Source organism: Macrobrachium nipponense, chromosome 20 (assembly GCF_015104395.2).
Source record: "Macrobrachium nipponense isolate FS-2020 chromosome 20, ASM1510439v2, whole genome shotgun sequence".
Classification (NCBI taxonomy): Eukaryota; Metazoa; Arthropoda; class Malacostraca; order Decapoda; family Palaemonidae; genus Macrobrachium; species Macrobrachium nipponense.
The window spans coordinates 74,425,163-74,439,204 of record NC_061089.1 but is presented as its reverse complement, the minus strand read 5'-3'; the positions used below and the strand labels follow the sequence as shown (position 1 = coordinate 74,439,204).

At 38.7% G+C, this 14,042-nt stretch overlaps 1 protein-coding gene across 1 annotated transcript; it reads right to left on the bottom strand.

Annotated features, from left to right (window-relative positions):
- Window positions 1-614: 614 nt before the first annotated feature.
- Window positions 615-1,364, bottom strand: LOC135220564 (protein FAM200A-like). The gene is made up of 2 exons (XM_064257792.1): window positions 1,197-1,364; window positions 615-1,079 (listed from the first exon to the last, which is right to left on the bottom strand). The coding sequence occupies exons 1-2, from the start codon at window positions 1,362-1,364 to the stop codon at window positions 615-617; spliced, it is 633 nt and encodes a 210-aa protein (XP_064113862.1).
- Window positions 1,365-14,042: the final 12,678 nt, after the last annotated feature.

Genomic DNA, 14,042 nt, shown 5'->3' with positions numbered 1-14,042 from the left:
AGAGAACTGGATTAACATTACCAGAGCTTTTTTGGCAACATGAGGATACTTAGTCTTGATCTGAACCCAGAATTCGTCAAGAGGCAGCTGCATGTGCAATAACTTTAGATCACGATCATTACACATTTCCACTAACTGCTCTTCTTCCATGAGGGTAAGCTGAGATTGGGTTGATACAGATGCAACAAATGGGTTTCTTATCCAGTCATAGTTTTCAGTGCATATGTCTGGGAAATAGTGCTGAAGTTGTTTTTCCAGTACTGCAAGATGCTCAGAAATAATGGGCATTATCTCACCACTGTTTGCTGCTACTGCAACATGTGAGAACATGTCCAAATTGCCTTCTTTTACTTTGCCACCCCACAGTTGCAGTTTTTCTTTCAGAATTTTAATTTTATCAGTGGAAGATAAAATATTTTCTGATTTTCCTTGCATGCTGACATTTACCGTGTTTAAAAGTTCAAAGATGTTAGCTAAATAAGAAAATTTTGCAAACCAAGTGACATCTGCCAGTAAATCACAGAATTCCTCTTGTTGTTCAAGAGTGAAAAAAATAAGCATCTCTTCCTTCAGTTCGCATACTCGTAACAATACTTTCCCTCTGGACAGCCATCTTACTTCCGTATGTAGAAGAGATTCAAATGTTTTGCCTCAAGCTCTTCACATAGCTTAGCAAACAGGCGAGACTTCAGCAGTCGACTTTTCATAAAGTTCACCATTTTTACAACTTTTCCCAGTACAGATTTTAAATCATTGCTAATTGTCTCTGCAACCAGCACTTCACGATGAAGAAAGCAACGTGTTATCACACTGCTGTTTTCTTTCTTCACTAATGACACAAATCCTTTAATTGAGCCAATCATGGCAGGTGCCCCATCTGTACAAATCCCCACACACGATTGCCAGGACAAACCAACTGATTTTAGGTACTCACTTAATGTAGAGAAAATATCTTTGCCTGTTGTAGTTTCCTTAAGTTCTTTACAACAAAAGAACTGGTTCACTATTTTAACATCATGAATGTACCGAACAAATACCAGTAATTGAGCCATACCTCCAATGTCTGTGGATTCATCTACCTGAAGTGCAAACATTTCACTTTCCTTCACAGAGGTACATACAGTTTCCTATATGTCTGCTGACATATCATGAATCCGTCTGCTAATGGTACTATCCGAAACGGGAATTTTCCTCACTTCTTTTTCTGCTTCACTTCCAAACTTTGTTTTTACTATGGCACTACATGCAGGGAGAATCAGAGTCTCTGCTATTGTATGAGGTTTCATGCTTTTAACAACTAACTCTGCAATTAAGTAACTGGCCTCTTGTGCTTTATCAGAAACTTTTACTTTCTTAGAAAGCATCACACTCTTGTTTTTGCTCACTTAAAAGTCCTTCAAAGTAGGACCGAGGCTTGTTAGCAAGATGATTATGTTTCAGAGTTAAATACCTCTTTAATTAGCTGGGTACCATTGCTTCATTAGCTAATTTATTTATCACCACACATAACGCACAATGGCATAGGAGAAACTTCATCACTACACCAGAAGAATCCGAAACTTAAATAATTATCCGAGTAGGAGCGACTTTTCTTGCCTTTTTTTTTTTTTTTAAGTTGATTTACTTGTTGTTGGAATGGCCAAATCGTTTTCACTCACACATCCACTTCCGTCCCTTTCTTCACCCTCACCACTAAGTTCGTGTCTTCTCCTCTAAAGACAAACTTATCCATTGTACGGTTTGTTAGAAGAAATGGCCAAATCTTTTTCACTCACACATCCACTTTCGTCTCTTTCTTCACCCTCACCACTAAGTTCGTATCTTCTCCTCTTAAGACAAACTTATCAATTGTACGGTATGTTAGAAGAAATGGCCAAATCTTTTTCACTCACACATCCACTTTCGTCCCTTTCTTCACCCTCACCACTAAGTTCGTGTCTTCTCTTCTTAAGACAAACTTATCCATTGTACGGTATGTTAGAAGCACAATACTGTTCGATACAACTGTAATATAACCCCAGAAACAGCAAAGAACTTACGGCTTGACGTATTATGCCTCACTGACTCGGGAGTGGAAAACTGAGGTTATACAAAGCCCACGAGAACCGACCACGTATCGGACGGGCAACGAGTATAAACAAAGAAAATGTGAGAATGAATAGACGAATGTTACACTTTATTATTATTATTGTTGTTGTTGTTGTTATTATCATTATTATTATTAGCAGTAGTAGTAGTAGTAGTAGTAGTTGTATTGTATTTGTACACGTATAGAAAAGGAAATATCAACCTCTATTTGAGAAAAATGTTTGAGCATGTAACTTCCTACCTACACTGATAATTATATGAAGTCTTTTGCAAATTTTTTTTTTCAAACGTTCATTAAGACGATTTGGCCAAGACAAAACTCATGATAATTTAATTTTGCGGCACCCCTAGGCGCTGTCTATGGCACCCCAGGGTGCCACGGCACCAAGTTTGAGAATCACTGCGTATAGATATACAGAGATATTTGGTTCATACTATCACGCCCGGCTCTTTATCCCAAATAAAGGGCGGTGGAGGCGGGGGCTGGGGCTTGAGGGGGCGGTGAATTGGGGAATATTATAAGTCATCCAGAATCATAAAATGAATAATTATTTACTCCTGTCAAGGATCATAAGTTTTTTTAAATTCTACAAAGAATGTACCCAGGCGACCTTGGCGACTTAGTGCAAGCAATGAATCTTTGTATTGTGATGTAACTGTTGTATTTATTTATTCCATTATAGTAGTTAAAGACTGAAACCCTTTATCCTCAGGTGAAGCACAATCTGCTAGTATATATAAAAAAGCCACGAAACAAAAACAAAAAAACTTTTATTCTCTCTCTCTCTTAATATCTGAATACCTTTGCAAGGACAGATGTGGTCTGAAAGGTAAGCACTAGACCAACTTCGCATTTTATCTTAGTGATTCGTATTTAAGAATTATGTTCTGTAGTGAGGCTCCACATCTCAAAATATACATCGTTACATGAACGCGAGACAGAATAGAATGGGAAATAAAACTGAAATTTTTGTCTAAACCGGGGAAGAGAGGTTGACCATGACTACGTCCATTTAGTAAGCCGTGCTTTACCCGTTACTTGTGTTTTCATATATATTACTTTCATAAACTCTGTAATATCGTCTGATATAGAATCAAATACTTTTATTTAATATTATCCTTAGGTGTCATTATCGAAGGCAGTAGGATAAAAAGCTGCACAGGGGAAGTGGAGAAAGATAGCTAGGGTAGTATGTGATAAGGAAATGTCAATCAAGCTAAAAGTCAAGATATAACACTGTAATAAGACCAGCGTTAATGTATGGAACAGAAACATAGGCTCTAAGAAGAAAAGAGGAAATAAAGATTCAGAGAACAGATGAGAATGCTGAGTGGATTATGGGAGTATTGCTGTTTGAGAGATTGCTAAAATGATGAAATAAGATGAAGGGAAGACTTAGTAAAGATTACAGAAGTGATAAGAGAGTCACGATTGAGATGGTATGGCAGTGGCGGATCTAGAAATCTCTCATGTATATGTATACTATATATATATATATATATATATATAATATATATATATATATATATATATATATATATATATATATATTACAGTTTTTTATTGCCTTGTCTTCCTAGTATCATTCAGTTTTAGTTATTTGCTAGAAGAGCAGGTATTTTTACCCCCACCTTTAAAGCATTAGGGAGATTGGTATGTCCGGTTTGGGGGAAAAAAAATTCCGTTAACGACTAGACCTAGTGTATAGGGTAAGAAGGGCAGGTCGCAGGGGTTATATAGGCTTCTTGGTGGGCTTTAGGTACTCCTAGCTTTAGACCACTTTTCCCACAAATCTGCTGGCTGTGTTTTAGCATCTTTCCAGACAATGCCGTAGGCAGTGTGTGATCCCAGGCTGCTTAGAAATGCCCTGATTCGTCCTCAGTCTATGCCAGGTTCTGTTATCGGGCAGATGTGCTTGCCTCTGACTTGAAGTCAGCCCCTTTGCTTCGTCGTCGCAGGTTGGAGCCCTCCTCAGACATCACGATACATGTGCAAGCCACTAAGGACTACAGGTACGTCTCAAAAGTGCAAAATCCAACCAGTCCTATTCCTTCAAGATAAATCTTGCTATTTCCATTTTCAAATTTCCCTTTTATGACGCCTCTACTGAACGTCCTTTGTCCACCATTGAAGCACGTGTTACCTCTGTGACCTGTTCAAGATTAAGACTTCATTGCACATTTCATTTAAGCACTAGAGTTCCTCCTCTTGTGTGGGATTAAAGATAAACACCCTCCATCGTGATTAGCTGAGTTATTATGCAAGAAGTCTTTAGTTTATGTTGTGTCCCGGGACAGGTAGAAGGCCCTGCCCACCCGTCCCGGGACAAGTGGCGGGCCGCGCCCGCCTGTCCTGGGACACGTAGTGGGCCATGCCCGCCCGTCCCGGGACAAGTGGCGGGCACCACCCGCCTGTCCCGGGACACGTAGCGGGCCGTGCCTGCCCGTCCCGGGACATGTAGCGGGCCTCGCCCGCCCATCCTGGGACACGTGGTGGGCCTCGCCCGGCCGGTCTTAGGACGCCTGGCGGGCCTCGCCCGCCCGGTCCCGGAACGCGAGGCGGGCCCCACCCGCCTGGTCCCAGGACGCTTGGCGGGCACCACCCGCCCGTCCCGGGACCCGTGGCGGGTACCGCCCGCTAGTCCCGGGACCGTGGCGGGCCACGCCCGCCTGTCCCGGGACGCGTGGCGGGCCTCGCCCGCCCGTCCCGGAACGCAAGGCGGGCCCCACCCGCCTGGTCCCAGGACGCTTGGCGGGCACCACCTGCCCGTCCCGGGACCCGTGGCGGGAACCGCCCGCTAGTCCCGGGACCCGTGGCGGGCCACGCCCGCCTGTCCCGGGACGCGTGGCGGGCCATGCCCGCTCGTCCCGGGAAGCGTGGGGGCCCTCGCCCACCCGGTCCCGGGACGCTTGGCGGGCCTCGCCCGCCCAGTCCCGTCATAGACAACACCTTTGCTTAGTCTTAGAACCAGAATATGCCACAGACTCCTTCCAATTCTCCTGGGGCTTCTCTGAATCCTTTCAGTTCTCCTGAGGCTTCTCTGAATCCTTTCAGTTCTCTTGCTGCTTCTTCCTGAATCCTTTCAGTTCTCCTGGGGCTTCTCTGAATCCTTTCAGTTCTCCTGGGGCTTCTCTGAATCCTTTCAGTTCTCCTGCGGCTTCTATGAATCCTTTCATACAACAAACATTGTCCTCAAATTTTTCATATCTCATCCGTCTTTGTGAGGCTAGCGCCATTCTTTGAAGATCGCGCCATTTCTTGAAGACAAACAGCTGCTCCTTCGGTTTCCAGTTGTCTCTCCAGGCGTCTGTTTTTCCCCTGCAAGTTCTGCAGGTTGTAAACCAATTTCTCTTTCGCTCCTTGCAGCTGTCCAACCTCATCTTCTAGCTTTTCGTTCTGTTCACCCTGGACACCAGTCTTCCTCTCCAGCCACGATTTCCTTTCTCTAGAAGGCATGTCAGCTCCTTCCTCTTGAGTTTCGCAGAATCCAAACTTTTCCTTCCTGAGGTCTTCCACTTCCTTCTGCAGTCACTCAAACCTGACCTCGACGTCTTTCCTGCCGGATTCGCGCTTTTCGGTCGAGTCCTTTTGTTCCTGGATGAGCCTCGCCATCCGCGCCGCTTCGCTTTTTAACTGCGGGTCTCTCTCCTTCTGTCATACGAGTTCCTCTTGCCTCTCAACCTGGATGTTTGCCTTCTGCCAACCGCACTGTTAGTTCCCTTATCCTCTAACATAGGGCATCGTTTCTCTCCCCAATTTCCTTTGTCTTTTCCATCAGCTGCTGATTTTCATCTGTGATCTTAAGGATCTTGTCTTCCAGCTGCCGATTTTCCCTCTTTTCTTGGTCGTTCTCCCTCTTCAGGAACGTGTCAGCTTCGAGCGAGTAGGCCCTTTTTTGCCAGGCCAGCTGTTGCAACATCTCCTGAGTGATCTGGATCACACGAGTGTGTTCTTCCCTTCCGCCCGCCTTCTGAATCTCTTCATTGTTGTCGAGCCTCTGTTGCAGTTGAAGAATTATCCTGTCCAAGTTCACCTGCTGCTCTCTCTCGCACCGGATGGTGTCTCGCCAAGCCGCAATTCTCTCCTTCAGTTCCTTCTCCTTGGGCTGTTCAACTCCATCAACAGTAGTCAGGAAGAACCTCACAAGTGAATAGACTTCTCTCCGTATTTCGAACAATATCTGGGCATACCCAGTTCACATACTCTCCTCTCATTCTCTAGCGATTTTTCGTTGATTTTCTATATTCCACGAGAAATATTTCGATTTATCAAAATATAGCAGGAAATATTCTAAACATTTTTTTTTAACTCTGCCTTGTCTCTTGGTGTTATAAATTGCTAAAATCTCCCTCTCACTCTCTGGGATTTTTTGCAGTAAGTATCTTCTTTGTCTGATTTCTCTCTCTCTCTCTCTCTCCATGCTCTCTCTCTCTCTCTCTCTCTCTCTCTCTCTCTCTCTCTCCCTCCATGCGGGATTTTTTGTTAATCTTATCTGTTAAAATAAATTTGAGGATTTTCCTTTATTTGCCTTTTTGTCTATAAGAAAAACACTACCTACAGGCGGGCAATTGCAACTTAGGGGAAAAATTGCCATTTTTCTAAGGCAAGTTTCATTTTTATTGAATTTTACAGGATAACTAATTAAAAGATAAAATTCTAAACGAATTAGCCGAAACATCAAGAGAAATATATATATATATATATATATATATATATATATATATATATATATATATATATATATATATATATATATATATATATATATATATATAAATATGTATATATATATATATATATATATATATATATATATATATATTATATATATATATATATAATGTGTATGTATAATAATTAACTACTCAACCATAAACATTTTCAAAAACTATAGATAAGTTTTAAGTTTTTAAATGTATATCATATGGATAGAAAGAAAAGATTAACTGCAATTTAATTATATTACATTTTGTCCTACATAAAAGTGAAAAAAGATATAAAGGAGTGCAATTTTATTAGAATATAACTCGCGTTCGTAAACTGAAACGCAATATGAAAACAAAGTAGAAAACAGTAACATCCCTCTTCCTGTTTAAGGCGAAAATGACACTAGCCATCAATTAGCGCGACTAGACGCGATGCGTTTGGTGTGAACGCAACCTTAGTAAGACGTTGCGTATATGTTTCATATAATATGCAGGCAGCTTTCTGAACGTCGGAAATATTTGAGACTTCTTGTAACACATTAAAAATGGGATGTAAATATACAATTCACAATTATCTTATTATTTGAGAACGTAGAAATAATAAGAATTGTTTTGAATGAATGCGGTTCAGCGACCATTAATCACCTGGAATCTAAATTCAGTCCCAATTCAGTAACAGAACAAAAGTAAACACACCTTTGATTAACCACAAAGTCATTTTCCAGGGAATCCATGTTATGTGACTGGAAATTCTTTGTACAATTCTGTGACGGACGGTCAATTTGAATCACAGTAGTTTTAAAGAATGTTGTCTTCCAATAAAGTATGCAGCACTCCTACAGTACTGTGTAACCACACTATATCATCAAATTGTTTTAAAACTGATAATTTTATAGATGATGAAAATTTGAATTCCATTTTCAAGTGTTCAGTCATTGACTAATTAATTATGTAGTATACTACCGGGTGTTTCGAAATTAGAGCCCACCCGCCCCCACTCCACAGAACATATGGAAAGTTATGAAGTTTTCTGCTATAGGCTATCTCCAAGTACATTATCTTAAGTTTCTCTTAAGTCATTTTTCATTTTACATTTCTTGTATTTTCAGACTGAGTGATGGAGTTAGATACAGCCATGGCTAACGACTTGGAGGAAATCAGATGGATTGACCGAACCCGTGCTATAACCTTCAGAGGCCAGGGATGCTGGTGCATCCTTCATTTCACGTTCCCTGGATAGCTAAATACAATTAAAAGAGATGGATCCTTTGTTAAAAGAAAACTGAACAAAAATCCATGGACTGTCATCACGTAAAGAGTGAGAATCTTGTAAGGGCTGAAGTCCTTTCTCAGGAGTCAAAAGACATCATAGCTGAGGCATTGGGTAGACCAAGAAAGACTTTATGTAAATTGGTGCTTGAACTAGAAACAAAAAGGGGAAAGAAGAGAAGTTATAGTGCTGTATATCATGAGTTGAAAAAATCTGGTATCAAGCCATTTCATGTTATCAGCAAGCCCAACATCACTCAGCAACAGAGAGAAGACCGTGCATGGTTTTGTGGTTCATTTCTTAAAGATTGGGATGAAGCTGACTTTCTCCATGTTGCCGCATCAGATGAATTCTTCATTTACACAGTCAGGAAGCCAAATCATAAAAATGACATCATTTGGGCTGCAAAGTTGGATGATATCAGCAATGACGTGCGCTATCGCCAAGTTGTGAAATTTCCTGAATGTTTGGGAATTTTTCTCCGTTTCACAGCCAAACAGTTAATGTGGATCATCAAAGAAAAAGGATAGTCATGGAATGGCGAATACTTCAGAGAAACTGTGCTTACTGGTGGAGTATTTCCTTTCCTCAAAGATGCTGAAAACTGTGGTTTATCTGTTGAAGAAATCACAATTTTTTGCATTATAAGGCACCACGTTTCAAGGCTCTTCTGACACAGGAGCTGCTTCGAAACAGTGGTATCGATTTCTTCTCGTCAAGTGAATTTCCAGGTAGCTCCCCTGACCTTAATGTGTGTGAAAACATTGGTAGTACCTTAAAGGATCGTGTTGAAGCGAGCACAGTGAACTATGATGGTATACCAAGCCTCAACGACTTGCGAAGAGAGGTGACCGAAGTGCTCAAATGGAGTTTGAGTCTCAGCTTTTTTGTGATTTACTGAAATCATAACCCTCAAGAATGCAGGCTGTAGTACAGGCAGATGGAGGCCACACAAAATATCAAATACTCAAAGAGAAGCTTAAATAAATACCTGTTCTGAATTACTATTGTTTTTTTCCATATCAATTTTAGTTTATGCTGTAGAGGGCGGGGGGCTTTATTTTCGAAACACCCTATATATATGTTCATACAACCGAGTAACCTACCTATCATATTGAATATAATTTCTATTGCTCTGGAATGCATCCACCTACAATTCCAGTACCTGTTATTTAGTATAACACTGAACCGTCTTCTCTACCAGAGAAAGAAACGACAGTTACATTTGCTTTGAACTTGAGAGCACTTTTTTTTTTTTTTTTACCTGGTGCAGTAGTTTTCATCGAGACAGTAATCCATATTTAAGATATTTAATTATCTAATTAATTTTGTCTTGAGACCACTAAACTAAACAAAAACAAGAAAATGCTGGCACATTTCATAATCATACAAACTCGTATTGTTAAGAATGCAGAAGTCTGTAGAAATAGTTATGTACGGAATATATTAGCTAGGAAAATCTACTAGTAGAGTTATGGTAGATGAAGGCGAAGGAGAGACCTTACCTTACCTTACAGATCTTACATCTTGTTCGGGTTGCCCCAGGTCCCTCAGTGTGAGGCACCTCTAATGTCTACCAGAGAGTTGCTAGTACATCTTCCGGTATATTTTGCATCTTCCAATCTTGGATGGTCTGGGGTGCAGCCGAGGTATTTGTCGAGCTTATTCTTAAACACATCTACGCTCACTCCTGATATATTCCTCAGATGAGCTGGCAACGCATTGAATAGACGCTGCATTATCGATGCTGGTGCGTAGTGGATTAATGTCCTGTGTGCTTTCCTTATTTTTCCTGGTATAGTTTTGGGCACTATTAATCTACCTCTGCTTGCTTTTTCTGATATATTTAGCTCCATGATGTTTTCGGCTATTCCTTCTATCTGTTTCCATGCCTGAATTATCATGTAGCGTTCTCTTCTCCTTTCTAGACTATATAATTTTAATGATTGTAGTCTTTCCCAGGAGTCAAGGTCCTTAACTTCTATTCTAGCTGTAAAGGACCTTTGTACACTCTTTATTTGTGCAATATCCTTTTGATAGTGTGGGTACCATATCATATTGCAATATTCAAGTGGACTACGAACATATGTGTTATAAAGCATAATCATGTGTTCAGCAATTCTTGTTTTGAACTGCTGTAACAACATTCCCATTTTTGCTTTACATTTTGCCAATAGAATTGCTATTTGATCATTGCATAACATGTTCCTATTCATCATCACACCAAGGTCTTTAACTGCTTCCTTATTTGTGATTGTCTCATTATTAGGTCCCCTATATGCATATAGCTTTCCTTCTCTGTCTCCATAATTTATTGATTCAAATTTATCAGAGTTAAATACCATCCTATTTATCTCTGCACAATCAAATACTTTGTTAAGGTCTCTTTGTAGCGCGTTCCTATCTTCATCACATGTAATTTCTCTACTTATTCTTGTGTCATCGGCGAAACTACTCACTACCGAGTCCTTAACATTACTGTCTATGTCTGCAATCATAATAACAAACAGTATTGCAGCTTACACCGTACCTTGTGGCACACCGGATATTACCTTAGCTTCATCCGATTTCTCATCGTTTGCAATAACTATCTGTTTTCTGTTGTGTAAAAATTCTTTTAACCATCTTCCTACTTTATCCCCGATATTGTGTTTTCTAATTTTCTTCGCTAATATATTATGGTCTACCTTGTCAAAAGCTTTTGCAAAGTCTAGATAAACCACATCTGTTTCATTTCCGCTTTTCATATTTTTGTATATGTTCTCACGGTGGACTAACAGTTGGGTTTGTGTACTTTTTCCGGGTATGAAACCATGTTGTCCTATATTAAACAAATTATTTTTTATTAAATGTTTCATAATATTTTTCTTCATTACCCTTTCATACACTTCATAATATGTGATGTTAGACGCACAGGCCTATAATTACTTGTTTCCTCTTATAGTTCTTGATCCACTTTTGAAAGTAGGGGTAATATATGCTAATTTGTGCTCATCATAAATCTTGCCTGTATCTACACTTTGTCTTAATAATATTGCAAGTGGCTTTGCCATAGAATGAACTACTTTCTTTAACAAAATAGCAGGAACACCACCAGGACCTGCAGCAGCTCCATTTTTAATTTCATTAATAGCCTGCACAATATCAGCTTCATTAATATCTATGTCAGCTAAATATTCACTATTTTCGTCCCTTACTTCTGTATCTTATCTTCATTATCAATTTGGTAAGGGGTGAATTCTCTCTTATATCGTCTGCCCATTGTTGCATATTTCTTTTTTTCATTCGTTAATCTCCCCTTCAATTCTTAGAGGGGCCTATTCTATCTTCTTATATTCAATCTTTTTTGCGTACGAGTATAATAGTTTGGGGTTTTGCTTGATATTTAATAGGGTTTTTTTCCTTCCAAGTCCCGTTTTTTTTTCATTTTCTTTGATTTGTATAATCTTTTGTTCTGCATTTTCTATCTTACCTTTTAGTTCTATAACTTTCCAGGCATTTTTTTCTTTTGCAAGACCTTTTTTCCACTTTCTGATTTTCTGGAACAAGATCCTTCTGTCTCTTGGTATGTATGACTGATGTTTACTTTTCTTCTTCGGTATATATTTTTCTACTATTTTCCCTAATATTTCATATAGTATCTCCGTATTTACTCTTATGTCATCACTTACGAAAATGCTATCCCAATCTTTGTTTAATTCTTCATTTATTTCTGACCATTTTATATTTTTACTGTAAAAGTTGTATTTTCCATATCCTTCCCACTTTTTCATTTCTTGCTTATCTCTGTTTTCAATTGCTTTGGAATGGACTGTTAATTCTATGACATTATGGCCTGAAATACTCGCATTATAAACTATTATTTCTTTAACATAATTCACCTCATTCACAAATACTAGGTCTAGTATTTTCCTTTCTTGTTGGCAGGTGATTTATTTGTTGAATGTTTGTATTCTAGTAGCATATCTAATAGCTTTACGAAATTGCCCTCGGTCCCTTCTGCACTACTATTACTCTCTGTTTTATATGTATAAATACAACCACAATCTCCTATTCGTTCTTTCCAGTCTACGAAAGGAAAGTTAAAGTCTCCAGATAGGAGAATAGTCCAGTCCTTGTGATTTCTACATATATCATCCAATATTTCTATTATTATGTCAAACTCTTTAGTATTAGGGGGTATATGTTCATTAATTTTTCAGATTCAAATTCTACCGCTATTAGTTCACATTCTGAGTTACTATATTTCTCATATATTTTTCCTTGTTTTTTGTCTTTCCCATATATTGCGGTTCCCCCTTGATTCCTTTTTTTTCTATCTGATCTATAAGTTTGGAACCCTTTTATTTGATCATCATTCCCAGTCTCTTGGGAATGCCAGGTTTCACTTATATTCATTATATCTATTTTCTTTTCAATTTGGGTTAGTTCTTCTAAGTACTCTATCTTTTTGAGTTACTCGTAACTAAACCCTGCACATTCATCACTATGATGGTTTGCGTGTTTTCTCCTTCATTTAATATTGGTAATAATAAGGATTTTCCCATGTCTCTTTCCTGTTCTGGTATGTTGTTCTTTTCTTCATTTCAGAAATTCTGACATTAAAAAATCCAACTTTTCCATAATATTTGATCTTCCTTTATCATAATTATTCATTTTGTGTCTGAATCTGCAATTTTCTCCGTATCTGCAATAACCTCTTGCATCATAAATAGTTCTTATCTCTTGAGTTGTATCTTGGAGCTGACGGTTGGAAATATTTTGGTGACACACCATATCGCGTTGATGGCTTGGTTTTTTCTTTCACCTGATATTCTTTGTTCCTCTCTTTATGTGTTTCTTTCTTATTTTGGATTTTATTATTAGATTGATTATTTATTTTATTTTGATTCATGGCTACAGGGTGCATATATTTAAATTTTTTGTCGAACTTACATCCTTTTCCTTCTTTTAGGTTTTTGCATATTTTTGGATGTAGATCTCTGCAATCATCCTCATAGCCGTCTAGGTATGCACATTTACCATATATTTCATAGTTGTGACATACCTTAGGATGTTTGTAGTAACATCTTTCTCCGAATCTGCAATTGCCTCTTTTCAAAAGGTTGCAGATTTTTATCTTTCTTGTCTATTTTTTCCTCTTTCCCATCATTGTTCAAATCTGGGTAGAGCCTCTTCGGGATTTTCTTTTGTGTTGTCATGTCGTAATTTATTTCTTCGTATGTATGCTGCTTGATTGCCTCATATGTAGTATCAATGAGTATCTCTGCCTCCATACTTTTATCTTGTTCTTTGTTTTCCTTATTTTTTCTGTCATTTCAGTTTTGTTTACTTCTCTTCCGTTTTACTCTACTTCTTCTTCCTCTTCCTCTTCTTCTTCATCCTCAACTATTTGTACATTCAGTCTTGATTTAATAACATTGTCTATCCATGATAGACATGTTGAGCAAAATATTCTGGTATCTTTATTCATATCTTGCATTACACCTCAGCACATTGTGGATGCGTCGGAATGTTGCATGCAGCACATTTTCTGATCAGGTTTTGTGGATTAACTATGCTATACCACACCTTACACAGTTTGCATGCTTTTGGCATTCTTTTTCCTATTGCATCAATTAGGATATTTACAATGTTCACCTTATTCATTTTCTTTGTCGGAATATGTTGATTTATGTATATTTTCTTTATGAGTCTCTTGACCACTTGGATTTTATTTGGAACTTCTTCAATTATTTTCAAGATGTTTTCTGTTGATTTGTTCCAGTTTGAAGGATCATATCCTTCTAATATATCTATGAATGCTTTTGTATCTTTTTGGTTAGGGCTGTTGTTGATCTCATAGATGAGAAATGCCAGCTCCCTTCCTGCTACTTCATCGTATTGCGAAGCTGCTAAACTGAACGCAAAATAGGATGTTTGAAAAGTGAGACCCATAAAACCAGTGCCTTCGACACAACAAAATGTGATGAGGCAA